The sequence below is a fragment of the Osmerus mordax genome, chromosome 1 (genome assembly GCF_038355195.1).
Source record: "Osmerus mordax isolate fOsmMor3 chromosome 1, fOsmMor3.pri, whole genome shotgun sequence".
In the NCBI taxonomy this organism is placed as follows: Eukaryota; Metazoa; Chordata; class Actinopteri; order Osmeriformes; family Osmeridae; genus Osmerus; species Osmerus mordax.
Window position 1 is genome coordinate 24,809,701 of NC_090050.1, and position 27,301 is coordinate 24,837,001.

The window sequence follows — 27,301 nt, forward strand, 5'->3', positions numbered from 1 at the left end:
GAGTTTCACACAGTCAGTCTAAATACAAATAATTCTACTAATTATCCCATAATTAATGAGACTCAATAGGTGGAAGCAGCTCAATAAATTATTTTGCAAAGATGTACAGTTTTTTTTAGACGGTCCCTAAATACCTTATCACATCCTTGTGCGCAACAGTATAAACTCTGGCGCCCCAGTCATTCCTTCCCACAGTAAGCTACAGTATCAAGCTAACGGTACTTCCTGAAAAGTAACTCATCATGGCTGCCACAAAGAAATTCTACGAGATGACGGCGAAGCTCTTAACAGGAGAACTGTTCAATTTCTCCTCTCTCCAGGGCAAGGTGGTGCTTATCGAGAACGTCGCTTCCCTCTGAGGTACGACCTCCAGGGATTACACCCAGATGAACGAGCTCTATGAACGGTACGCCGGCAAGGGGCTTGTGATTCTGGGAGTGCCCTGCAATCAATTCGGACATCAGGTAAGAGGAGTAGAGTTTACTTGGAACTTTATGGAGACATATGTAGGCTATTGCCACTGCTCTGAAAGCTAGTAAAACAATATGTTCCCTTTGTGTATTGTAGAACCGCGTAGTCATTTACTTGCTATTATTAGCCTATACCTGTTCCCTTTTTTTAATCAAGCCATTATCGTGAGTCCACAGCTAACGACTCTCGCTTCTTTTCGTAGGAAAACTGCAAAAACGAAGAGATCCTTTTATCCTTGAAGTACGTCCGTCCTGGAAATGGCTTTGAGCCAAAGTTCCAGCTCCTGGAGAAGTTAGAAGTGAACGGAAAGGACGCCGACCCCCTGTTCCAGTTTCTGAAGGAGAAACTGCCGTTCCCTAGCGACGATCCCATGTCCCTCATGGGAGACCCCAAGTGCATCATCTGGAGTCCCGTCTGCAGGAACGACATCGCCTGGAACTTCGAGAAGTTTCTCATCGGCCCTGACGGAGAACCGTTCAAGAGGTACAGCCGGAGGTTCCTCACCAGCAACATTGAGGGCGACATCAAGAAGCTCCTTAACCTTGCTAACTAAAACGTCCTAGTGTTGTTCACGCAGAAGCTGTTTGGGGGTTCACATTTAGGGACGTTTAGCAACACATTAAATGGGAACATAATTTAAATCCATCAGAGTAGATGATGTATTTTCTAGCGTCCAAACAAAGCAAACTATCAATGACGATGACTTATGCTTTCTGACTACCTGTGCTTCTGTATGTGGGACATTTACTATATGAAGACATCCTTTGAAACCAAATGTATTGAGAGGGATCTCTGATGAAATGTAAAGGCCTTGGCATTGCAGTTGTACTGTGTCCACGAAAAGCATATGGCATCATGTAACTGACAAATAAATGGTTGAATGAATGTTGTTTGGCCTGTTTGTTTTTTTTTAACCCTTGTGCTGCCTTCGGGTCACATGACCCAAAGGTTCATAACGAACCATCGTTGTTTTTACCCAATACAAAAACAAATAATTTTCTTTTAACCTTTGCAATGTGGGGGCGTCTGAGACACCCCAACGGTTAAAAGAAAAGGCTTCACTTTGTTTTTGTATGAGGTAAATTTGTGGCTATACGACGGTGGGTCACAATGACTAATGGGTCAGAATGACCCGAAGATAACACAAGGGTTGAGTGCCGTAGACTGAACTGATGTTATGAGCAACGTATGCTGGCAACATGACCGAATGGTTTCAGGAGGGGGTGGCACGTTCCAAGAATTGCAACAGCGTAGCGTGTGCAAGTCACGGTGAGAAGCCGTATTTTGTATTCTCAGTTCCTTAATAAAAATTAATTGTTGAACCTAATTTGAATGTTACTCAAGTTGAACAGTTCACAGAATTGGCTCATTTGGGCCAATAAACTAATGGTTTTCTCAACAGTTTAGTCCTCTTACTGTGCCATGACCAAGGTCCCACAAACATGCTGTGAGTCCTTGTTGCGGGGTCGTCGGCTTGACGGTCTTCAGACCAGGCCCAAATAGAGACCAGGATGTTTTTTCACAGCTTGAGAACGTCACGAAATGTCTTATGTATGGGAGCAAAAGGTTAGAGGAAGTGATAGCCTATTTGCAGAGTGATTCAGTACTTTTTGAAATCAGGATGTAATGTTTCATCATTGAGGAAAAAGGTGATTTCACAACGATACTGATAAAGCAACACACCTCAATATACTTCCAAGCATGTGCTGTAAAACTAGACATGAGCCATATTGAAGTTTCAGGCTTCTTCAGATGGCTTTTCACATCGAAAATACTTAATATATTGTCCTACTGCACTTGGTTATCAACCTCTTCCAAAAGAAACGTCCAAACATATGTCCAAACATCCTTTTAAGCCTTCCAATCTTTATTGTATTTTCAATCCAAATAACTTCCCATTAAAAACAAATATTGCAGATATGGGCAATATGATAAATATAAGGACAGTTATGTATCTATCTCAAATATTGTGATTATTTACATCTAATAAATATTTTTAACAGCAAACTTAAACTGAAGTGTAGAAGTCGCTCATGATTTAAAGAAAATGTAAATATGTTTTTGGACAGCTGAATATTTTTTGTTGTTTTTTCACTGACTTTAGCGGAATATTACAGAGATAATATAAAGCTTTTCTATTCATTGGCATAAATATGGTTATAGTAATTAAAGTTCTCATCTGAGATGGGCCGCATCATTAGAGTGGTGTGTCGTCTGAAAGACCTCTCTCTGAACATGCTGCTGTGACATGGGAAAAGCACAAGACAAATGCCACGGTGCATCTACTTTGTCTTTTTTTTTTTTTTATCCATAAAAGGTGTCACTGGTTATGTTCTCACAAGACTATTGGCTACTGAATCTGGGGTTGGTGATTTTAGAGACACTAGCTGCTGACGCATCTTCTACTGTATTATGTCACCAACAGCCCTTTTCTCAAACACCACATGTAGTTGGCATCAGCCAGCTTTGTATGGGGTACCAAGCTACAGCACATAGCAACCAAAAAAATCATTTGTTAAACTTGTTTGTATTACTCGTTACTCTAACTGAATGTTCCCATTGACAAACAAGACTTATCTATAACATTTTATTTTCAATAGCGATTTCATTGGCCGAGTCATTTGGAAAAAGACTAAAAGCTGGACAGCAGGTGCCTGTGCCCAGCAGAACACACAGATCATTCACTCACTGCTCTCCCATTCCTCCTGATGACATAAGATTGCTTATTGTTGATCGTCAGCAGTTTCAAGTAAAAAACAAAAATAATTCAAGCACCACCTTTCTTTACTGGTCTGAAGTCAGCTTCACTCCACGTGCTTTTGTAGATATTGAATACAGCCATACGAATGCAGAGCTGCAACACTGTACAATATAAGCCATCTGCACGTGTACCAGGGGGGAGCAATTAAGTATAGCTTTCAACCGCTAGCTGTGAGATCTCTACGCTAAGGCCTTATCATACATCCCACATATTCACACTTTCCAAATGCAAACAAAACAAAAAGGTTTTAACCATGAAATCCTGTGACAACTAAAAGTTCCTCCTCTTCAAACAGGTTGCAAAACCAAAGGCCGCTGTAGCATTGTGTGAGTGTGTGTGTGAGAGTGCGTGCATGCGTCAAGAGACGTTTTTTGTTAACTGGATTATTTCCCCTTGAGTCAAGGTGTATGAAAGAAACAGGAGCTAGCTAGCATGCTAGGCTTCACAACGAACGAGCAGTCGATCAGCTTGGAAGGGGGGGGGGGGGGGTGAGGGAGAGGAGGCGGGGGGGGGGGGGGTTGGTGAGAGATGGGGAGGAAGGGAGTTTACACAGAGAAACAACCTGGACACAGCAACACACAGTCTCTTAGACCAATAGGAGTGTGTCTGCAGCGAGCTGAGACACCTCGAGCTGACTAGCTCAAATCTCTACGCGTCTGGTTAAGGTCACACGTCAGTCCCAGCCACGTGCTGACCCCTGAGCTCATCGCAATGTTACGAGCATGTTTGCATAAATTCTCCAAAACCTGAAAGGCTAACAAACATGACCTTTCTCTCATCCCCGATCCTCCAGCCTCACACAAAAAGAGTTGGTACATTCCCTTTCCATGTATAATTTGGAACGCTTTGGTTGAAAACAAGATTTGGCTTTTTTTATTTTCGAACTTTTCTAGCGGGTAAAACAGAAAAGTCTGCGTTAAATCACTATGCATTTTTAGGTCACTTCTAACAATCTCATGTGTCCAGTGAGAGGATACTTCACCTTCTTCTATACTCCTCTCAGTGGTTTCTCTCGCCCCCCCCCCCTCCCCCAAACTAAGCGGACAACATCAGCAGCTCCAGGGGGAAGTCTCTTAAGTTGCTCGTCTGACAGACAAGGCGTTCCGATCTCCGTGACGATGTATATAAGATCATCAAAAACAAAACACAGGGGTGCAGGGTGTGTGAGAAGGAATAATAATAATAATAATAATATTGACTCTGCAGTCTCACTGTCACTGAAGAAGCTCGGGTGGGGGTGTGTGTGTGTGTGTGTCAACGTGTCTCTCGTCGTGTCGTCGTCGTTTGCTTCAGTGCATGTCACGCCTCCGCCGGCCCCAGCGCCGCACGCTCAGTTGGTGTCCATGTGATAGTCGGCTGCTTCTGGGCCGGCGCCCCCCAGAGAGGGGGAGGCGGGCTTCAGGGGGGCGTCGCCCGCGTCACGCCGCTGGTAGAAGAGCACGTAAGCAGCTTTTGTCTGAGGGGAAAGATGAGACGGCTGTGTCACCAGGAAGGATACGGTTACACCGACACACCACACCAGCAGTAAGCTACCACTGACATCACCATGCTAAAGACGTAAGCGTTTAATAACTACTTGTTGCTGCTAATAATAACCGTCTTCTTGTTTGTGAGTAATAACCAGAGTCAAACTCCTTGTGTGCGTGGACACGCTTGTCCAGTAAAGCTGATTCTATTAAGTTAGGAGGAGTTCAACATCATAAACATTAAACAATGTAAAAATGACATGATGGGTCAGAGAGATGAGAGGGATGGCTGTTGAAGAGGGAGGTGTGGAGGTGATCTTACCACTATCTGGTCCTCCGATGCGGCAGACACGCTGCTGTCGTCAAAGTAGTGCCACTTCCCGTCTGCTTTGTTCTTGCCGTAGGCCGTGTCTGTTGGCAAAGAAAGAACATGGCTGTCAGGTGGCTGAGCGGTGAGGGAGTCGGGCTAGTAATCTGAAGGTTGCCAGTTCGATTCCTGGCTGTGCCAACTGACGTTGTGTCTTTGGGCAAGGCACTTCACCCTACTTGCCTCGGGGAGAATGTCCCTGTACTTACTGCAAGTCGCTCTGGATAAAAGCGTCTGCTAAATGACTAAATGTAATGTAACATTTCAGCCAAACGCTTTCCAACACCTACCTTGTTGGCAGTGTTGTTTAGGAGGTCAGCTAAGGATCTCCTCTGGAGGAATGTGTTCATTTACAGACCTGGATTACCCAATATGTTGCTGAGCAACATTACATGTTGGACTGTAAAGTTCTGTGGGTTTCCGCACATGGTGGGGAACTTTCCCACTTAGGCATACAGCTTTGAGCTCACCTTACTGGACGTGATCGTGCGAGATTCTGTTAACATAAACACTATCAGAGATCTTCAACCCTGGTCCTCAGGGCCCACTGTCCTGAAAGTTAGAGATGTTTATCTGCTCCAACACACCTGATTCAAATGAAGGGTCGTTATCAGGCTTCTGCTGAGCTTGATAACGACCCTTCATTTGAATCAGGTGTGATAAACCGCAGATAAACATGTCTAACTTTCAGGATGCTATTTCTATAACAGTTTGAAGTGAACTGTGACAGCAAAGGCAGGGAGAGATTGAAAGAAATAGATACTAGAGAGACAGGCAGAGAGGGGAAAACATGCACGAAAGAGCCCAGGCCAGTTTGAACCCAGGCCTCAGCGGTAAGGCCTCAGCGCTAAGGCCTCAGCGCTAAGGCCTCAGCCTACATGGTATATGCAGGAATCATGTGAGCTACCGGGCCACCCAGTTGAATCTTACTCCAACCACAGCCGCGAGTGTCATTTACTCACAGTGGCCTCCGCCCATTCCTCCATAGTGGTTCGAGACAGCGATGAGGTCATAGATATAGGGTCCGGCCTTGGGGTCGCACACAAACTCAGACATGTTCAGGTCCCTGCGGGCAAACGAGAAAACAGTCAGACGCACAAGCAAACAGTATTCTGTTTAATCTCTAAAATACAGACACTTGCTTGGCACAACTGTAGGTTGTTCAGCATAAACTTGGGTGTGTAGTTCTTCTCCCAGGACTGACAGGTTATGGAGACAGAACAAAGAAGGTGTTGTGCTTTCCACCTGCTCAGTAAGCATGAGTAAGCATAACTAAGATGCTGGATGCAGCTAGCGTTATACAGCTAGCACATTACAGCCTCCTACTTCCTGCTGGGTAGAGTGACTCAGGGCCAGGGAACAAGGTCTGACAGGGTTACACACACAGTTTTACATAAACACACACACTTTTCATACCACTGCACGTTCCATATACCACATACCAAAAGAAACCCTCATTTCTGGCTGTAAGGAGCTTTGTGTCAGGTGAGATGAAACCGTGCACATTCACTATTCAAAGCAACCATTGTGCCGTGTCATTCTAGAGTTACATGTTTAGGCTCAGTGCTCACAGATGAGAGTGAGACTTCCTTCTAAAACAGAGGAAAGAAAACTGTAGACTTCAAACAATGCAAATGAGCTCCTTCCAAAGTATGGCTCCTGCTACTACTTGTCAAGTCCAGAACGATCACACACCCTTTAAATAAATCTTAATTTGGGAGTAAGTATTTCAAAAAAGGTATAATTTAGAAAAGAGGACTAAGCTATATCCAGCTTTCGGGCTTTTAAAATGTCAGGGCACTTCTGCTTCTTTGTGATGTTGTGTAGTAGACTGACAGGAAGAGCGAGGGAGGAGAGGGGAGAGAGAAGGAGGACAGGGGAGAGGGAGGGAGGACAGGGGAGAGAGAGAAGGAGGACAGAGGAGAGGGAGGGAGGACAGGGGAGAGAGAGGGAGGACAGGGGAGAGAGAGGGAGGACAGGGGAGAGAGGGGGAGGACAGGGGAGAGAGAGGGAGGACAGGGGGGAGGGGGGACAGAGGGGAGGGAGGGAGGACAGGGGGGAGGGAGGGAGGACAGGGGGGAGGGAGGACAGGGGGGAGGGAGGGAGGACAGGGGAGAGGAGGGAGGGAGGAGAGGGGAGAGAGAAGGAGGACAGGGGGGAGGGAGGGAGGACAGGGGAGAGGAGGGAGGGAGGAGAGGGGAGAGGAGGGAGGGAGGAGAGGGGAGAGAGAAGGAGGACAGGGGAGAGGGAGGGAGGACAGAGGAGGGAGGGAGGACAGAGGAGGGAGGGAGGACAGGGGAGAGGGAGGGAGGACAGGGGGGAGGGAGGGAGGACAGGGGGGAGGGAGGGAGGACAGGGGGGAGGGAGGGAGGACAGGGGGGAGGGAGGGGGGACAGGGGAGAGGAGGGAGGGAGGAGAGGGGAGAGAGAAGGAGGACAGGGGAGAGGGAGGGAGGACAGAGGAGGGAGGGAGGACAGAGGAGGGAGAGAGGACAGAGGAGGGAGGGAGGACAGGGGAGAGAGGGAGGGAGGACAGAGGAGAGGGAGGACAGAGGAGAGGGAGGGAGGACAGAGGAGAGGGAGGGAGGACAGAGGAGAGGGAGGACAGAGGAGAGGGAGGGAGGACAGAGGAGAGGGAGGGAGGACAGAGGAGAGGGAGGACAGAGGAGAGGGAGGAAGGGAGGACAGGGGAGAGGGAGGACAGGCAGGAAACAGCCCAGGCTGGAATCGAACCCGGGCCCCCGTGTGACGTGACTAGTGTACCTGACAGGGAAGTCCACCACGGTGTCCAGCTTGTCTCTCCAGCAGCGGTTGTAGGAGAAGCGTTTCAGGTGGACAACCAGGACGCGAGGCAGCGACCACAGGTCAAACTTCTTGGTGGCCTGTTGGTGCTTCTTACAGGTGGGGCAGTACCTGTGTGGACAGGTAAGCTGTTACAGTAACACGGCTGGAGCAACACAGGAATTATGTTGAAGGATCAAAACTGCGATGAGGTTACAATACCAAGAACAGCTTGTTGTGTCAATCTTCTAGATGCAAATAGCCCCACTAACAAGCGTCTACAAGATCCCTCTAGTTAAGAATGTTTTGTTAGAGGGATTTGAACAGGGGTGTACGTTTGTTCTTAAATGTGTGAGGGACAGTTTATCAATAACCGAGGATGCGGCTGTTAAATTATGAAAAGTGGGAGGGATGAATTTGCCCTTTTCATGTATAATGAACCCTGGCACAAGATCCCAGGCAGGAGGGCACAGGGGGATTTGAACCCAGGCACATGACCCCAGGCAGGAGGGCACAGGGGGGATTTGAACCCAGGCACATGACCCCAGGCAGGAGGGCACAGGGGGGATTTGAACCCAGGCACATGACCCCAGGCAGGAGGGCACAGGGGGGATTTGAACCCAGGCAGGAGGGCACAGGGGGGATTTGAACCCAGGCACATGACCCCAGGCAGGAGGGCACAGGGGGGATTTGAACCCAGGCACATGACCCCAGGCAGGAGGGCACAGGGGGGATTTGAACCCAGGCACATGACCCCAGGCAGGAGGGCACAGGGGGATTTGAACCCAGGCACATGACCCCAGGCAGGAGGGCACAGGGGGGATTTGAACCCAGGCACATGAAAATCCCAGGGAACAGGCAGGTGGTACCAGGGATCGTGCTCCCCCAGTGTCTCCATGGTGGTGAAGAGCTCGATGCACTCTCTCAGAGCCACGCTGGCCTTCTTCTTCTGCAGCTGCAGCATGCTGTCGTGCTTCTCATAGGCCTGCGCACGCGCCACACACACACACACCACACACACCAGAAACACTCATCAAACATTTATACACGCACACACATCAGAAAACATACACACATGCCCAAATTGAAGTACTGACCTCTTCCTCTCTGTCGTCGTAACACAGCTTCTTGGTGTCCGAGTCCCAGTCTATTGCCACGGTGGAATGTGCTGCGGACACAAGAAGCTCGATTAACTTCTCAAGCAACGAGCTGAACGTTCACTTAACAACTAAGGATGCTCATAATTAACCGTGTACCCGTTGACCGACAATACTAATGTTTACCGGTTACTAATATAGGTTAAAACAGTGTTGCAAATTTAGCGACAATGCTACTAGATTTAGCAACTCTTCACCTTCTCTCGGGACAAAGAAGTCGCATCTAGCGACAAATCTATCGACTTACTGCTACTTTGGCAATCTCTGTTTTCGTTGTTGAGCAGCAAAACCAAAAACCCATTGAATCCGAGAGCGCTGGTTGTGGGTACAGCCAGCGCTCTCGGATTCAATGGGTTTTTGGTTTGTTGTCATTTATGCTGCTGTTTAATAATCAACCCTTTTTGGGAATTGTATTTATTGTATTGGTATAACTTTTCAGACACTCGTCCATTCTAAATTTTTTATCTTGTCGTTTAACGGTTAATGGTCATTAACGAGCGTCGGTTATCGCTCAATTAATTTTCTTCAAAGTGAGCATCCCTAACAACAACAACCAAAAACGCTTTACACGCTAATACAAGCCTCTACGGAAAACTCCCACCCCTGCCAAGCCTGTGTGAATACTGACTGTTGAGTTTGAGGACGTTGCCGTCGCAAGGCAGGGGGCTGATGTTGGCGGTGCCGTAGGAGTTGACCATGCTGAAGGTGAAGAGTCTGGGAGGCCGGCTGCTGGACGGCCGCTTCTTCCCACCGCTCTTTGGCCCGTTCTCCACGTCCGACACCCCCCCTTCCTCCTCCTCCTCTTCCTCTTCCTCACCCTCCTCCGATTGGCCGTTCTCTGGCTCGGGGCTCACCTGGTGCTCCATGGCCTCCTCCTCACCTGGAAACCGTGACGACCGCATTCGGATGAGACACGCTGGGTCGTAGCATGTAGGGCGTGGCTTTGATTTACAATATCCTTTTAAGGCTGTGGTGGTCTTGCTATTGGCCTGATATTGAGGACCTCAAATGTGACAGGAAATAACGGACTGAGCCTATCAGAAGCAAGGTATGAAGTCCCCAGCTGCTAGTGTTGGGTCGTTATAAGAGCTCTGCTGAAGCCTGATGAGGACCACTCATTATAAGCAGATGAGCCGGAGACAGGACACATCTAGAACGCCCTGGTCCTCAGGACCCACCCTCCTGCCAGTTCCCTCCACCCACACACCAGGACAAAAAGAATGTGTGGTTAGCGGTTTCAGCAGAGCTTAATAACAACCTATCCGTCTGAATAAGGTGTGCAGGAACAGAGAAACATCTAAGACATGCAGGGCAGCGGGTGGAAGCCCGCCGGTGTGGAGGCGTGGAGCTCACCCTCACACACTCCGTTGGGTCCGTTGCAAGTCCCTGCGTGGCTGCTGCCGTTGCTGGAGCCAGAAGGTGGGCTGCCGCACTTGGCCGGCCCCGCGTTGTGATTGGACGTCGCCGTGGCCACCGTGGAGCACTCCGAGGCCTGGCTGCAGCTGGCGGAGGCCGAGGCCCGCCCCTCGCCACCGGGGCTCGCCACGCGTTTCACGTAGCGCCTGGGGACGGGGGAGGACAGGGAGCAGGGGGTTAGCTACATCGGGGGGGAGCAGGGGGTTAGCTACGTCGGGGGGAGCAGGGGGTTAGCTACATCGGGGGGGAGCAGGGGGTTAGCTACATCGGGGAGCAGGGGGTTAGCTACATCGGGGAGCAGGGGGTTAGCTACGTCGGGGGGAGCAGGGGGTTAGCTACATCGGGGAGCAGGGGGTTAGCTACATCGGGGGGGAGCAGGGGGTTAGCTACGTCGGGGGGAGCAGGGGGTTAGCTACATCGGGGAGCAGGGGGTTAGCTACATCGGGGAGCAGGGGGTTAGCTACATCGGGGAGCAGGGGGTTAGCTACATCGGGGGGAGCAGGGGGTTAGCTACATCGGGGGGAGCAGGGGGTTAGCTACGTCGGGGGGAGCAGGGGGTTAGCTACATCGGGGGGAGCAGGGGGTTAGCTACATCGGGGGGAGCAGGGGGTTAGCTACATCGGGGGGAGCAGGGGGTTAGCTACATCGGGGGGGAGCAGGGGGTTAGCTACGTCGGGGGGAGCAGGGGGTTAGCTACATCGGGGAGCAGGGGGTTAGCTACATCGGGGGGAGCAGGGGGTTAGCTACATCGGGGAGCAGGGGGTTAGCTACGTCGGGGGGAGCAGGGGGTTAGCTACATCGGGGGGAGCAGGGGGTTAGCTACATCGGGGGGAGCAGGGGGTTAGCTACATCGGGGAGCAGGGGGTTAGCTACATCGGGGGGAGCAGGGGGTTAGCTACATTGGGGAGCAGGGGGTTAGCTACATCGGGGGGAGCAGGGGGTTAGCTACATTGGGGAGCAGGGGGTTAGCTACATTGGGGAGCAGGGGGTTAGCTACATCGGGGAGCAGGGGGTTAGCTACATCGGGGGGAGCAGGGGGTTAGCTACATCGGGGAGCAGGGGGTTAGCTACATCGGGGGGAGCAGGGGGTTAGCTACATCGGGGAGCAGGGGGTTAGCTACATCGGGGGGAGCAGGGGGTTAGCTACATTGGGGAGCAGGGGGTTAGCTACATCGGGGGGAGCAGGGGTCTTCACCTGGTCCTCAGGGACCCCTGTCCTGCATGTCTCCCTGCTCCAACACACCTGGTTCAAATAAACGGGTCGTTATCAAGCTCAGCAGGAGCCAGGTAACGACACGTTCTTTAGAATCAGGTGTGTTGGAGCAGGGAAACATCTAGAACATGCAGGACAGGGGGGTCCTTGAGGACCAGGGTGGAGACCCACTGTAGCAGAGGGTGTGTTAGCCCAATCAAGGAGTGTGTTAGCCAAATCGTTATCTTAGCATATGGTAAACTTAATTAAGTTTGTGACAATTATATGCCTAAGTTCCACGGTATTAAGGCGGAGCAATGCACAGAAAAGTCACACACACACACAAAACACAATCCCCCAGACACCCAACCCACTCACCCAATCCTTTCCAGCACTTTCTCGTAGAGAGTGTCGGCGACCAGGTTGTGCCTGGGCACAGTGATGAGCAGCGGCTGTCCAAACAGCATGGTGCCCGTGGAGCCCCCTGGGTGTTTGGAGTGGCGCTCCCTGAAGTACACAGGCAGGTTCATCCTCTCACTGTCCTCCTCCTGAACCTCGTACCTGGAACACCCCACACCAGACGATACACACACACGACCACCACATACCGCCTCCTGTTCATCTCCTCCACAAATGTGTGTGTGTGTGTGTGTGTGTGTGAGGGTGAGTGTGTGTGAGGGTGTGTGTGAGGGTGTGGGTGTGTGTGTGTGTGTGTGTGTGTGAGGCTTACACAAAGATGTCATCTTTCTCCATGATCTGGTTGAGTCCGTCGTCTCGTCTGTAGATCTTGTGGAACCTGTGATTGTAAACGTCGGCCACCACCATCTGAAGCAAACAAGGAAAGCTGTTCACACCTCCGCTACTTGGTGACATCTAAAAAAGGGACAGTTCACCCAAACAGGATATAAATGAAGCTAGATGGTTGGGGGGGTTCTAATAAAGCTGATTCCAAAGAGGGTCTGGAGAGTGAGTGTGGGACAGAACAGTGCTCTGTATTCAGCAGGTGCTCATTCAGGTTCATTTGACCAACAGGAAAAGGGCAAAGCTCTCACGTTCTCCGCAGGGATGCCAGAGAGCCTGGACAGAGCGGCGCACAGGTCTGTCACTGCTCCCAGCTTGGGGACCACCACTCGGTACTGGGGGAGAGGTGGACAGAGAGAACATGAACTGGACTACTCAGGGATTGACGCAGAATTAATACTAAAAGGTACACACACAAAAGGACATTTACAGATCCATCTGCAGCATACCATGGAGGAATACTCTGTCATGATATACCCATGTACAACACTAAATAACGCTATTAATAACATACTTGCACAAACAAGACAAGTGTCTTCAGGGGCCTGACCAGATCTGTTGACTAACTAAGATTCCTTTCCAGGTAAAAAAAATAACAAAACAAAGGCATGTTCCAGAACAGCAGTGAGATGAGAGCGTACCTGCGTAGGTCTGGACTGGGGATCGGAGCGGACCAGAAACACCTCCATGGTGCGATCCTTCTTCATGGGCAAAGGCAGCGTGAGGTAGCAGAAAGGGTCAAAGGTCACGGAGACCTTGGAGCATTCCGGACACACCAGGGTGGACTTGAAGAGGCCGTGAAAGATGTCCACGATGATGGAGTCGTTCCGCAGCCGGTGGTTACTCCAGGCCTCCTTAGCTACAATCTGAGAAAGCACGACCCCACCTTACCATCTAGTGAAGAACAAACACGCTGAGCCTTGCTCATGGCCGAAACCATCCAAGCATTTCAAACGGTTATACAGATATAGACTGCAGACATGATGTATTCACACACACTCTCCATAGCCAGGACAGATGTGTGTGTGTGTGTGCACCTCGTCGGGGCGGCCCTCTGCGTCTCTCAGGGCAAGGTAAGGCTTCTTCTTGACACGGTTCAGGTCCTCGTGGAGGCCATCCAGCAGGAAGGCCAGAAGCTCCTGGGAGTCCTGCTGCTGGTAGCCCGAAAACTGGGGGGCGAAGCGCCCCACCTGGGTCTAACACAAACACGGAGAGGGGGGGATCAGGACCAGGGGAACCAGGAACATCATAAGTGAACTTGGGAAAACGTCCGCTGTAGATCAGGGGCTGTTGTCGGCGGAGGGGCGGCTCACTTTAAAGGTGCGGGGGGCTACGTAGCTGCTTCGGCTGAGCCACATCTGCTTGACCAGGTCTGCGTAGGCCTCTGCGATCTCCCCCCTCATCCCGAGTGGGTTCTCCCGGTTGATCTCTGCCTCGTACTGGTCGTCCAGGAAGTATTCGGTGAGGGGGGACGCATTGCTCAGGCACTGTGGAGCAGGTGGAAAGTACACGGTTTAGAAGTGAACAGCTGTCTGTCAGTCTGTGTGGATGTGTGTGTGTGTGTTTGACCGTGTGTACCTGGAGGGCAGAGTTCATAAAGCAGGTGTTGCCTAGGTTACTGAGGCCACATAAGCCAGGTTGGGATGCCGACTCTCTGTAGTTGTAGGAGGAGCTGTAGGAGTTGTATCCCCCCAATCTATTGGAGCAGAGTAGATGTCTATCAAAGCCCCGACCAGTCACAGAAACAACCGATATGACACACAGAACTTACACCATAACAACAACTCTTGACCCAGCTTACAATCTTAGCCCGAGGATGATTAACGTAAGCTTAGCTCCTAGCAGTGGAAAAACCCAACAGTAAACGAAGTATCCTGCTCAACGAACAGCTAGCATAGCTTAGCAATCCTGCTCAACGAACAGCTAGAATATTTTAGCAATCCTGCTCAACGAACAGCTAGCATAGCTTAGCAATCCTGCTCAACGAACAGCTAGCATATCTTAGCATCTGACGAGGCGTGTGAAGTGTCCGTGCCTGTTTCCAGAGGAGGTGCTGTTGTTCAGCGTGTAGCCTGAGCTGCTGCTGCTGCTGTCTCCGTTAGTGACGGTGGAGGAGATAGGTGCTGAGGAGGTGGAGGAGATGGGTGCAGAGGAGGTGGAAGAGAGCTTTGGGGAGGTAGTGAAATTCCTGGAGGTTGCTGTACTAGATCTGGAGGGGAACACGCAGAGACACATTTTACAATCAAACCTCTGCAATAAAGACTTTAACATCAGTGTTTATCCTTCGAACGTAGGGCTGGGGAGCGATGCTTGAATTGAATATCTAGGAGCAAATTCTGTGCTTGGCGTAGCCATACTTTATACGAACATAGGACGTGGTAGCGTACGTATGATATGCCTTGATATTGGAGGAGTCTTTTGTCGTTAGTGATGCCTAATTCCAGTTTGATAAGGCCATGTGATATTGAGACTTACTTTGGATGGGAAGCTTGTCTAGGCCAACTGCCATCCTCATTCTTGCGTTCGATCACAAGCACCTATGGGCAACAAGCCAGATGAGCGTTGTCAGGCGAGCTGGTCCACCCATCAAACAAACACAACTTGCCATGGCAACATTCCTGTGTGTTTCAAATACTAATGTCTGTCTGTGATGACACCTGGTGGCACCCAGACACACAGCAAACATACCAGCCAATCAGATCTCAGCAACGCCTGATGTTATTCCCGAAATAAACAAATGCTATTGTAACCCTGAGCTTGGTTTGTTAGTGTGGGGGTTATCAGCGAGGCGGAGGTCAGTTCGGAGGGTCTACCCTCGTCAGGGTGAGGTTCTGTGGCCCTGGGTAAGGCGTGTGTTCTGTACCTGGGGGGTGAGGTGAGTGTTCTGTACCTGGGGGGGAGGCATGTGTTCTGTACCTGGGGGGTGAGGTGAGTGTTCTGTACCTGGGGGGGAGGCATGTGTTCTGTACCTGGGGGTGAGGTGTGTGTTCTGTACCTGGGGGGTGAGGTGTGTGTTCTGTACCTGGGGGGTGAGGTGTGTGTTCTGTACCTGGGGGGTGAGGTGTGTGTTCTGTACCTGGGGGGTGAGGTGTGTGTTCTGTACCTGGGGGGTGAGGTGTGTGTTCTGTACCTGGGGGGTGAGGTGTGTGTTCTGTACCTGGGGGGTGAGGTGTGTGTTCTGTACCTGGGGGGGGAGGCATGTGTTCTGTACCTGGGGGGTGAGGTGTGTGTTCTGTACCTGGGGGGTGAGGTGTGTGTTCTGTACCTGGGGGGGGAGGCATGTGTTCTGTACCTGGGGGGTGAGGTGTGTGTTCTGTACCTGGGGGGTGAGGTGTGTGTTCTGTACCTGGGGGGTGAGGTGTGTGTTCTGTACCTGGGGGGGGAGGCATGTGTTCTGTACCTGGCCCTGGAAGAGACCGGCATCCTGCACGGTGCTGTCTGGCTTGTTCAGCTGCTCGTACGTGTTGCTCATGTACTTGTTCCACAGCCGCGTCTCGCTCCCGGATGGGATCTCAAACAACAACCTCATCTCCTTCTCTATGGTGTCTGAGAGCAGCCAATGTGGCAGATATACACGCAATAAGGCAGGTGGGGGGGGGGGGGGGGGGGAGAGAGAAGTTAACACATATGCAACATCAAGTACCAGCTCCTCATATACAGACAATTAACACTGACACTCAAAATGATTTAAATAGTGAACTTGAAAGTGAACCAGACATTTCCCTGTGACACCGGGTGTTCTCTCACCTATGGTGTCGGCTTTGCTGAAGTGACGCGTGACCACATTGTCCATGTTGTTATTCTCACACAGGTTTAATTCCAACAGGTAGACTTCCACCTTACAGTGCTTCACAAACATGCCATGTTCCACCACCTAGGTGAAAAGGGTAACCGTTAGAGACGAGTACAGACAGATCACAGTCCGTGGAATACAAAGAGTCTATAGTGGGGAGGGGGGGGGGGGGTAACATGTATTTTTTCTTCATTTCAGTCACACCTTTCTAACGATGGGCTGCTGGTCTTCAAGGCACCCGTACCAGTGGACGAGCTTGTTCCAGGCCTCTGTGGGGACCAGGACATAGTCCAGCTCATCTATAAGGTGCTCCTTCAAGATTTGGGTCTCTTGGTCTGCAGATCAAAACAGAATGTGTCATAACGTACGCAGCTGCTGACTAAGATAACACTTGTGTGTCGACTGGAAAGTCAAACGTGACAAGAAAGGTGTGTCTCAACATTACCAACTCTGCCTTTAACATTTTGTACAACCCAAACTCAGTGCCTCCCTTACCCGAGAACAACCCAGAGTTGTCGATGGGTCCTGGATAGAGACTGTGCTCTCCAACGTTGTACATATCCCAGCTGTCAAAGCCCACATACTTCTTCCACTGTTTAAACCATCTGCTGTCAATCAGGAACCTGAAAAAAATACATATGACTTGATAAGGGAAACCAGGCAAATACGAGCTACAGTGTATTTTAATAATACCTGAGACTAAAACCTACCCTAGGATTGGTAGACATTTGACAAAGCTTAGTTCTCACATTTTGTTAGCTGTCCAAAAACCAAAATATTTGTTTACTGTTGTGTCTTCCAAACTCAGCCAAGATATTATGCAACACCTCCAATACAAACAGCCTCATGCTGTAGGTAATCATTGCAGATATAGTAACAGCAAGCTGGGATGTCCTAATCTCATCCCAAGAAGGAATCTCCTCCACGGCATAAGCTTGTTAGCAACATTTTACAGTCCAACGTACATGAGTAAAACTTAACTCCTTAGCACAACTTTCCATTAAGCAACTAGAGACATACTAATTGGGTTTCAGTGTTTACAACACTCCTGTAACTTTAACACCGATTTGGGCTGGTGGAATTTAGGCCATTGGGCCCAATGATGTTGACCAATCTTTAATGCCATTTGGTTGAGTACCTCACAACAATGTATACAAACTGCTGATATCAAGACATGTTGAAACTTAGCTAGGGTGTTGGTGTTTTGTTAGCCCATTTGTCTATTCTGACGCCTACTTTCCATTCACGAGTACGATTTATTTTATAGTAGTACTTGACAATGTTGCTGAAAACTATACAAAACTATGGACAAACTCAACAAACAGTAAACTGTCAAGGAAACGGTTCCTGGGCTTTATCCAGTTCCAATGACAAAGCACTCGTCAGCTAGCTAGCTCAGTCGCAGTCATTGCACTTCTACACATTGAACCGGGGCCTGCTAAGGCTCAACCATCATCGTCATATTGTAACTAGCTTGCTAGCTAACTTATGTAATTTTGGCAGCAAAGACTGTGATTGTATAGCAGTAAATCAAGAATGTGAATAGTCTCCTGTCTTGGTAGTTAAAGATAATGATACAGCTACCCATTTTTTTGTTTTTGTTTACCGTTACCATTCAGGTTGTCTAGCTAGATAGGTAGGCTAGCTCAGTTAAAGTTAGCTGGCTAACTGTGCTAATGTTAGTTCGCATGCCTCTGTGAAATGTGGTCCAACTCCTGATATCAAGCCATTTCCTGTTCGATGGAAACCGGTTTATCGTTTCTGAATGGCCTAAGCTAGCTAACCAGCTAGCTAGCGTTAGCTATGGTGATAACACCAGAACGGATGGTTAGCAGCTAACGCTAGGTATCCTCCCTTGACGTCAACCCTATGGCTGGATAGTTAGCTAGCACTAGCAAACGAGCTGTCTAATACCAGCGTAGTGAGCTAACGTTAGCTTGCTAGCATGGTCAGCTAACAACCTAGCTAGCTGGCTAACTATAATTTCTAAACACTTGCCGTTCCAATCTTACCATTCGTCGCCCCTTCGAAGAGTTGTTTTGAGAAGTGTTCCGATAGTCTGTTTTTGACTTTCTGTTGAAGGCGTCGGTATCTGCGCGGCTACCGGCTCCGGATCGGAGTCTGTCGCGTTACCCGACTCGGGTCCGCCTCCCTCGGCCATCATGAAATGAGTAAACCGGGATCGCGAACGCGCAGTACGAACAGCAGATGCGGATGCACAACACAAGCACTTGCGGTTTTTTGACAATTTCCGATTTTCGACAGTGGAGGCGCCAGTTGAGTTGGCAGTGGACATAAAACAATATTTTTAAAATATTGTTTTAGTACAAGTTATCGAGCTCTACAGATAACAGAGGAATACAAGTAAATTATGTAGTTGGTTGGTTGTTTCGCTAGCAAGCTAGCTAATGACGTCACTTGCCAGCTATTTCATTGACTCTTCCTCCAGTCCTTGCCAATTTGCAAGTCTCAATTTAGCTTGGCTATCTGGGTCAATACCACTTTTACTTGATATTCAGTTAGTCTAGCTCTATCAAGCAAATGCCATGTACGTTGTTCTGGACCCTGGCCAGGAAATGTTGGCTTGTAGAACGGGTAATTTTGTTGGATTTACCTAACATTAAAGATTTTAGCAATATAATACAGGTAGTCTACATCTATCTCTCATCAGCCACTGACGCTAAATTAGATGAATGACAAATTCATTCCTGAGTCATTACTATGGCAACAGGGCTGTTGCTTGGTTGAGGTGTGACAAGTGACTTGATTTGTGACTTGGCTGTAGTAATGAAAACTCCCGATATAGGGAAATTGATCTTTATACAAAAGCAAGGGAATTGTTACATCATAAAATTGCTAAAAATAAATATTAAAAAAGTAACACACTGCATTAATAAACACACAAATTAGTTCAACCTAAGATCTGCCAGTCATGTCAAGCACACAATGCTGCTTAAAATAAAAGGAATGGTTATACAATGTGAATCTGGAATGCTTCGCAACAGTAGTATCCTTTCACGTCCATTTAGTAATGTCACTATTGTGTCTTCTGGTTAAACAAAACACAAATATATCAATAATAATTTTAAGTGATGAAAAAAGACTAATCATAACATTTCAAAAACTAAAAGGAGTGATATCGTTGTAGGACATACAGTTTCTGTATTGTTTTCTTTCAACACTGACTTCACAAAACTGTCCCGTTGAAGTCATTCAATTTCAATATCACATTGAGACAGCAACAGCAGCAGCATAAAACAATTGAAAGGTCAATGATTGCACACAAATGTACATAGATGTTCGATAAACCTCAGAAGACACACTCCATTTCATCTCTATGTAAATTATCTGCACCCCTAATCGCTTCCATTAAAGAAAAACGTATGTGTGCCCAGTGGTAAACAGTTCCCTGTAGTGGTCAACAGCCAATCAGAAGATGCCAGTAGGCAGATCCTTGCTAAACATTCCCTCTAAGTCCAGCTCCTTGCTCATCAGTTCCTCCTCAACACTCTCCAGCGCCCACTGGTGGTCGGTTAGCTCAAGTGCCTCCCACTCGGCCTGAAAAGGTAAAGAACCCCCATTAACCAAGACACCACACTGACCCTATTAAGTCAACTAATACAACAATTGCCATTAATTATACCTTGAAGGCTTTATTTGTGTCAGCAGGCATGGCCATAGCAGCCCCACTCATCTGCTCCTGCATAATCCTGGACTGATCCGCACCTGTGGGCATTAGTGACACAAAATCATATTGCGTCTCACAATGCAGCCATTGCGTTTGCAAATATCAATAGTTCTACGGCAACATGAATAGTAGGAAAAGGTGGGTTTACCGTTATCTTGTCCCAGAATCAAGGAGTACATGCTTCTGAGACCAAACACATTCAGGAAGTACCAGGACGCTGAGCTGACCCTGAAAAGAGGTGGAGATTAGCTGACAAACTCCGTCTTCACTCATCACCCAAGCAGATGTGGGAAAACGCTTCATAAACCTAGACTCGCATTCACACCAAAAGCATATAGCTTAACTGCATTATTCATTTCACAAACGATCCAATCCAAAGCGACATACAAATAGTGCACAGTAAGTGCTGCCGATCATAAACTGGGAGAAGCAGTGCACAGTTCTGACAGTGTTCGGTCATGAAGATAAACCTGCGTGTCGTGAACTTTACCAGGAGGCATCAAGAGAGAGCAGCTCGATTCCTTGTTGCAGCATGGGCTTGAAGCGTAGGGTTAGTGGGAAAGGTACCTTGGCTGTGAGGAACAAAGGTGGGGTGTTACTAAACACATTAAGAATGGAATGGGGTGGGGGGAATAATTGTGAACTTGTAGCAAATGAGTAACGAAAGATCAACAATAATCCAGCCTCATGGACAAAGGACAAGTTACTTGTGACAAATCCTGAAAAGGTCCAGTTGATCCAACCGCCGATAAGAATCATGGGAAGCACGTTTGTCACGTTGCCTTTCATCATGTCTGTCAGCATGCTGGGATCTGCGTACAAGGTTACCAACTGTCAGTGTGACTGCGCTTTATGAACAGCAAAGCCAGCAGAGACTGCATCACGTCCCTTCTGAAAGATGTTGAGTGTCTTCTCACCTGTCATTGGAGAAGGAGGAACGACCTTCCTCTTGGTTTTTTTGAAGAATCCATCCTCTTGATTGTTGAAGTAAAATTTTCTCATCAAGAAAGACTTGTAAGCAGGAGAAAAAGGTGTGTGAGTGTGTGTGTGTGTGTGTGCAGTTTTAGAAAGTGGCAGCTATAATCTATCCTAAAAGGTAACCACAGCATCATCAAAAATTGTAATTGTATACAGTGATCTCACCTGTTTAGGGATGTATTTTCCATTTTCTCTAAGAATTCTGCTCCTGATAAGGACCTGGCTGAATATCAAAGAGTGAAATAACACTTGTGAAATAAGCAAATGCATGATAACAATAAAGAAAACTATTCACCTAAATTAATCTCTTCTACCTGTCTGACACCTGCTCTAATGTCAGTTTCTTGTCAGTCTGAAGCAGAATTGAGACATAATGTCGAATCACTCCAACAAGGAAGGTGATGAAGACGATGGGCAGGACTACCCACAGACGAATATTGGAGTCCAACAGAAGTTCTGGTTCTGCCATAGCTGCTTAACTGAAACAAAATACAGCAACAATCAACGATTATTATTACAATAACAATACGTGAAAATGTCTAAATCTTAACAGCCACAGTTCATAGAAGGATGCGAGAAACTTGTGTTCAGGATGGACAAGATAGCAAAACACAGATTACAGATCACCACACGAAATGTTCAATCTATTTAACACCTCATTGCTTAAAACAGGCAAGTAGCTAGTTAGATAGTGCTAAACTGGTTTGAGCATAAACTACCCTACTGCTGCTTCAAATAAAAGTTAATCCTTTAATTTTTGACATGGTTGCTAAAAGACCTGCTTGCACTGGCACGACTAGTAGCCTACTACGCTTGTTAGCTAGCTAATCCTGCCAGGCAGAAAGGACAAGCATCGCTAACCTAGCAAATTTGGCAACTACTAGGAGACTACATCTGAGAGTTGAGAACGTAAATGAACATATACAATGATTGACCAGATGGCTAGTTTACCTAATTATTATTTTTGCTCTCACTAGAGGTTAGCTATCTTAGCTGTGTAGCTACAGATGGCCGGTGTGAGTGTAGGGACGGGTGGATGTCAAATGCTTGCAGCTAGCTAGCTAGCTAGCTGGCTACCACTATCCGTAGTCTAACGATCGCGAAGCTAGGCTAACTATCTTGTACGCTGGATTTGGATGTAGCATGTTAAAATCAGTGATGCTGTGGATAGCAATCTTACCAAAAGTTCGTTTTACAAGAACGGTTTCTTGAATTCCAAGCCGGGACGCTTAAATACAGAACCTACTATGCTACCACAGTCGATTATCTCCTCGCCTTTGCTGCCACTGTGCTGTGACAGTGACAAAGAGGATGATGGCAAAATATGCTAAGTAGCATAGTGCAGTACCGTTTACGCAGCACAGCGGTCAGCAGACGGAAGGTTCCGTTTCCGCATATATGAAAATAGTCAAAGAACGTGCTTCTCTTTTTGAAATAGTAGAGTAGGTTTCCTCAAGCAGAAATTACAATTTACATTAATAAAATAAATGTATAGCATTGTGAGATTGTGTTTTTGGCTACACAATAACATGTTTTGGGGATGTTAAAGAACAAGTAAACAACCGGATTTCAGCCTTCAGCCCAATTGTGAATTAGCTGACCCTATAGGCCTATTTAACAGAAATATTAATTTCTGGTATTTCGGAAACGCATGAAGTGACACACAATGAGCACGTTATCTGGTCTCTTTCTGCAGCCAATGGGCTGTTAAGAACTGTCCCTTCTTTTGAATCTTTGCACCAATTCAGACGGAATACGGCCACCTCTTCCAAGTTTTTGTGGTTTCCCCTTCCGAACAGACACAATTTTCGGCACAATGTCTTCAAAGTCCTAATACTTATCACCATACTATGTTTATGCACTAAAATAGAAATAATTTCCTTCTTATTAAAACCGATTCTGAAGTACAATTTTACGAGTTCATAGGCCTTCACACAGTGCCGCCTCTCCCACCAGGCGCATCACGCTCTGTGCGTAGGGCAAGTGCTGAGGGGGCACCAAAAATAGCCTAATGAAAAATCATCATAGTCTTAATAATTGTAATGCTGATATTATTTCAGAATAGAAATATTAGGCACCTTTTAGGCATGTATATCACAAAACAGACAGAACAAGAGATATATTTAATTGCTCAAGAAAGTAACGATGGTGCCCCCATGCATCACTTGCAGGTAAATCCATGTTTAATCCTTCTTAAATACGGGAAATGTGCTGCTAATGTAATGGTTAGCCTATGCATACACTTCGAACTAGCTGACGTTATTGCTAATGTTAGCAAACGCAAATATGTTATAACTTAAGTGCAAGCTAAATTGAGATTTTACTGTTTAACATTATCTATGCATTTTATAAGTAGCCTAACTGACGTCACTTTACTTTACATTATGCTTTACATATATTTAAATATTGAAAACCACAGACATCTGGGCACTTGAGCCACTCCCTATTAGGAAACACAACACAACGATTACCGGTGACCTTCGTCCTTAGCTATATTGACTCGAGCTTGGTTGTATTCTCCACACCTTTAATAAAAGTAAAGTATTAACCCATGGCCTAAATATAGATCCGAATCCAATGCGAAGAAGGTATGACGGGGCGGAGCCTGAAGCTCCAGAACGCAGAGATGACCGACTTCGACACAGATTGTAGCAGGATGGCACGAGAGCACCTGACCGATGGAAGGTAAATGTTTAAATACTCTGCACTATCTCTACTACTTATAACTATTTTAGCAGACAAACAAAGATCTGACAGTTGTCCTTTTTTAGACAACTGATTCTGATTGTTACGTTTGAAACGACGAAGTCTTTTAAGAACATTATATTCAACAGTTTGTAAATTACGTAGATTAGTTGTGCAGCACCATGAACAATATTTTTTTCAAAATGTTTTGTCCTCTTGGCCAGACTCGTTGGTTCTCTGCTATTGAATTGGTATTTTTTTCTATGCCAATTAAGTCATGGCACACTAATTTATCAAGATAGACGTTTATCTTTACAATGTTGTTTTCCTTACCAGGACTCCGGTACCGGCAATCATGCACATCTCAAGATTGAAACGTGGCATCATCTTGTGTTTGTGCATCATAGGACCATGTGTGGTCATTATAAGCCTCAAAGCAAATTCAAAAGTGAAGCCCGTGGATGTTTCACGTGACCCCTGCCCTGGCCTCATAGCCAAGGACACCCTGACACCAATTGAAGGCTCAAAGCATCTAATGATTTCTGCGTACAAGGATTACAGAAACAGTGGAGTCACACGCATTTTAGCAATAATAAACAAAGACCATCCTACACCTTTATACTGCATCTTTTGTTGCTCAGGAAACAGATCTAAAGAAACGGTAGGTTTGGTCAAAACAAACAGTGTCCATTACGGATACCCCTATTCGGCTGCTGATGTATTTTGCAGCGAGGAGCCGGGATGCAGTGTCACACACGTCACTCTTGTCACACATGATGATGCTGGGGAGTATGGGAAGATGCCGTTTCTAACTGTACAGAACAAGGAGAGAAAGGAGGAGGATTTTCCATTTTTCCTAACTGTGTGCATGTCAAGTGTATTTGGAAACTACAATAACATTCTCCAGTTTGTCCAGACCATGGAGTTTTACAAGCTGTTTGGAGTTCAGAAGGTGTTTCTCTATCTCACTAGCTGTAGCCTTGACATGGAGAAGGTTCTGCAGTATTATGTTCACGAGGGCTCCTTAGAAATTATCCCCTGGCACATAACCAAGTTCCTCCACCCTTCCACCGGATGGAAGCCAGAGGAACTTGAAGGGGACATTCATCTCAACGGACAAATAAGCGTTATGAACGAGTGCCTTTACAGAAACATGTACAGCTCTCGGTACGTGCTCCTGGCTGATGTGGATCAGCTTGTTGTCCCGTACCAGCACACCTCTCTGGAGCATATGCTGCGTGAACTTCAGGAGCAGAATCCTGGTGCCTCGGTGTTCCAGGTAGAGACCAACACCTTCTCTGAGACACCTGTTCTGAAACACGGTAAGGGACCCTTCAGTGGACCAAGGACGGACCTCCTGGAACACGTCTACAGACAACCTGGCCAAGTGGGCAGCTTCAGGAGTCACAAGATGGTGCTCAATCCCAGACTTGTGCTCCAAGTGGCCATGTTTGAAGTGCTAAAGAGTTACGGGGAGACAGTCACTGTTCCAGCTGAGGTGTGTAAGGTCATTCAGGTCAAAGAATCTCAGAAAGAAGAATTGACCAAGGATCAGTTGGTCCTTGACCAAAGACTTTGGGATTTGGGGGGTTATATTGTCCCAACTGTTAAGAAGGTCTTAAAAGACACAGGAATACAGACTTAATTATTATTATATACAGTTGTTTGATAATGGTGCGTGGGTCTTGTTAATAGTGGGTTGCCTATTTTGTGTGGGAATCTTGCACTAAATGTTTTTGCACTCTAAACTTTCCATGGCATATTGGACAAATGACAGATGAAAAAATGATTTATGCTTGAAATGATGTCAAGGCCATAATGTATAACCTAAGGAAGTCAGTTTAGGGTCAACCAAACAACCAAAGTGGGTAGGGGAAAATGTAATCCAAAAAGAATTGACACAGCATTCCTACCTTTGTAAAACATGCTATTTACTGTAATTTGGGAGGGTGTTTGTGTGATGGAAATTGGTTTGAGGGCCGGACATATTCAAAATTAAACCAGACTAAACCACAAATGTCGCTAAATTGTAGTTTTATACTGCTGTAAAAATACAGAAGACAAAAATGAAGAAATATATAGGACAGCATTCATGTAAAAGATCTTGGGTGCCTAACACCTCTACACAGCTGTATACATTAATGGACGAGGCACAGGCATATGGAGGTAAGGTTTCTGCCGAGTTGAGCGCTGTCTGGTGTAGAAGATTATTCCTGTCAATAATTCAAATGATAAATGAAAGTCACAAATGATAAATTAAATGCTCAATTTATATGTTCAAATGATAAATGACATTCTCAAATTATTCCCAACTCTGGGCTTGGGCTAAAATGTCCTCAACAAACTTTTGAAAATACATCTCCGTTAAACGCTTTTTTCATGTTGCAAAAACAAAGTTTGCATCATTGATGAGTACTCTACACTGTTTAAGGCTTCTCCCCTCTCCTTTCACTGTGTGTGAAAAAAACATTGAAATGTTGAAAATATATTATGGAATAAAAGTTAAACAAAATAACTTTTTTAAAGTTTCAAAGCCTGTTAGATTTGATGAGACCAACCTGTTAGATCTGAGACCAGCCTGTTAGATCTGCAGTAAGCAGAGAGTGAGAGGCTACTAACAGGCTCACTACTTCTCAAAGATCTTCTTTAACGGCTGCATCGTCAGTTATTAAAAAACGCTGTCCATTTGAAAAAGCGATTGGTCATTTGATTTAAAGCGACATGGTGAACATCAAACTCCAAACACTTTTCTTAGTAAAGTTCAATAAAAAAAAATGTCGAACACACAGAAAGAGTCGAGAGTCATCTTATTGTGATGCTCAGAAGAGGCGAATTACAGAAGCTTGACTTGACACTTTAAATGGTCCATGTTTATCTGGCCTAAAAGGGTTCAGCAACTACCCCTCTTAGACATTTATTTGAAGTAAAATAATCACAACACAAACACAATACAGAAAAACAAACTACACATTCAGAATAAAATGGTACAAAGCTTGACAAAATGCTAATGTGGATATCAATAATGAAATGTTATTCCTACACATATGAACTTTTAACACTGCTGTAATCCTTTCAAACTCAAGCACTTACAGTGAATAACTCATATCTTTCAAAACCAAAGAGAGGCTGCAGAAGCTTTCATGAAAGCTTGTAGTTTATTAGCATTTAGTATTAGTAATAGCTGTCCAAAATGTGCCAGCAGATAGACATGTTGGAGAGCTGTGAAATTAAGTCTAAACAAATTCATTTTCAAAAAATAGAAAAAATAAAAATGGTTCTGCACAAAACAAATAAGCATTTTTATATCACTCCCTATGATTATTTAAGATTATTTTTATCTCAATAAAAATGTATTTTGTTGATAAACGATTATTTCTTGTCAACCTCTATCTGTTTGAGCAAAGCTAGAGTGATGCACATGGGAGTTTTGAGCACCCAAACCACCCGTTAGAAGCCATTGACAGAATGTGTCACCCTTCTCTATTGTGAAACACCTAGGTGTGCTGCGCTCACTACAAGTATTGGGTACAATGAGTAAAACCTGAAAACCGTTCTAGTTGACAGTGTCATATGCTTTACAATGGCAACTTGGTCAGACCCAGAAGAGGTGCTGGTACAGTACATGTTTCCCACCTGGTTACATCTTTACTTTACATCTGAACAGGTCCTGTGTTTACACCTTCTTGTAGCGTGCACTGAAAGGAACACACTTGACACCATGTTTCCTGAGGTAAAGGGTGGCCAAA

The 27,301-nt window shown here is 46.6% G+C and overlaps 3 protein-coding genes across 3 annotated transcripts; 1 reads left to right on the forward strand and 2 right to left on the reverse strand.

The window, feature by feature from the left end:
* Positions 1–187: 187 nt before the first annotated feature.
* Positions 188–1,356, forward strand: gpx1b (glutathione peroxidase 1b). The gene is made up of 2 exons (XM_067237584.1): positions 188–464; positions 674–1,356. Exons 1-2 carry the CDS (start codon positions 243–245, stop codon positions 1,022–1,024), a joined length of 573 nt encoding a protein of 190 aa, XP_067093685.1. The 5' UTR covers positions 188–242; the 3' UTR covers positions 1,025–1,356.
* A 971-nt stretch (positions 1,357–2,327) lies between these two features.
* Positions 2,328–18,368, reverse strand: usp4 (ubiquitin specific peptidase 4 (proto-oncogene)). The gene is made up of 22 exons (XM_067234406.1): positions 18,217–18,368; positions 16,700–16,827; positions 16,409–16,539; positions 16,159–16,285; positions 15,812–15,957; positions 14,887–14,948; positions 14,447–14,620; positions 13,990–14,107; positions 13,725–13,898; positions 13,449–13,607; positions 13,053–13,277; positions 12,663–12,746; positions 12,341–12,435; positions 11,989–12,171; positions 10,356–10,564; positions 9,631–9,882; positions 8,943–9,013; positions 8,715–8,830; positions 7,828–7,977; positions 6,028–6,131; positions 5,021–5,109; positions 2,328–4,688 (listed from the first exon to the last, which is right to left on the reverse strand). The coding sequence occupies exons 1-22, from the start codon at positions 18,366–18,368 to the stop codon at positions 4,563–4,565; spliced, it is 3,075 nt and encodes a 1,024-aa protein (XP_067090507.1). The 3' UTR covers positions 2,328–4,562.
* A 646-nt stretch (positions 18,369–19,014) lies between these two features.
* emc3 (ER membrane protein complex subunit 3) lies at positions 19,015–22,181 on the reverse strand. Its single transcript, XM_067236788.1, has 9 exons — positions 22,051–22,181; positions 21,185–21,349; positions 21,036–21,093; positions 20,810–20,903; positions 20,600–20,704; positions 20,383–20,464; positions 20,041–20,120; positions 19,848–19,930; positions 19,015–19,762 (listed from the first exon to the last, which is right to left on the reverse strand). Exons 2-9 carry the CDS (start codon positions 21,337–21,339, stop codon positions 19,634–19,636), a joined length of 786 nt encoding a protein of 261 aa, XP_067092889.1. The 5' UTR covers positions 21,340–21,349; positions 22,051–22,181; the 3' UTR covers positions 19,015–19,633.
* Between the last annotated feature and the right edge of the window lie 5,120 nt (positions 22,182–27,301).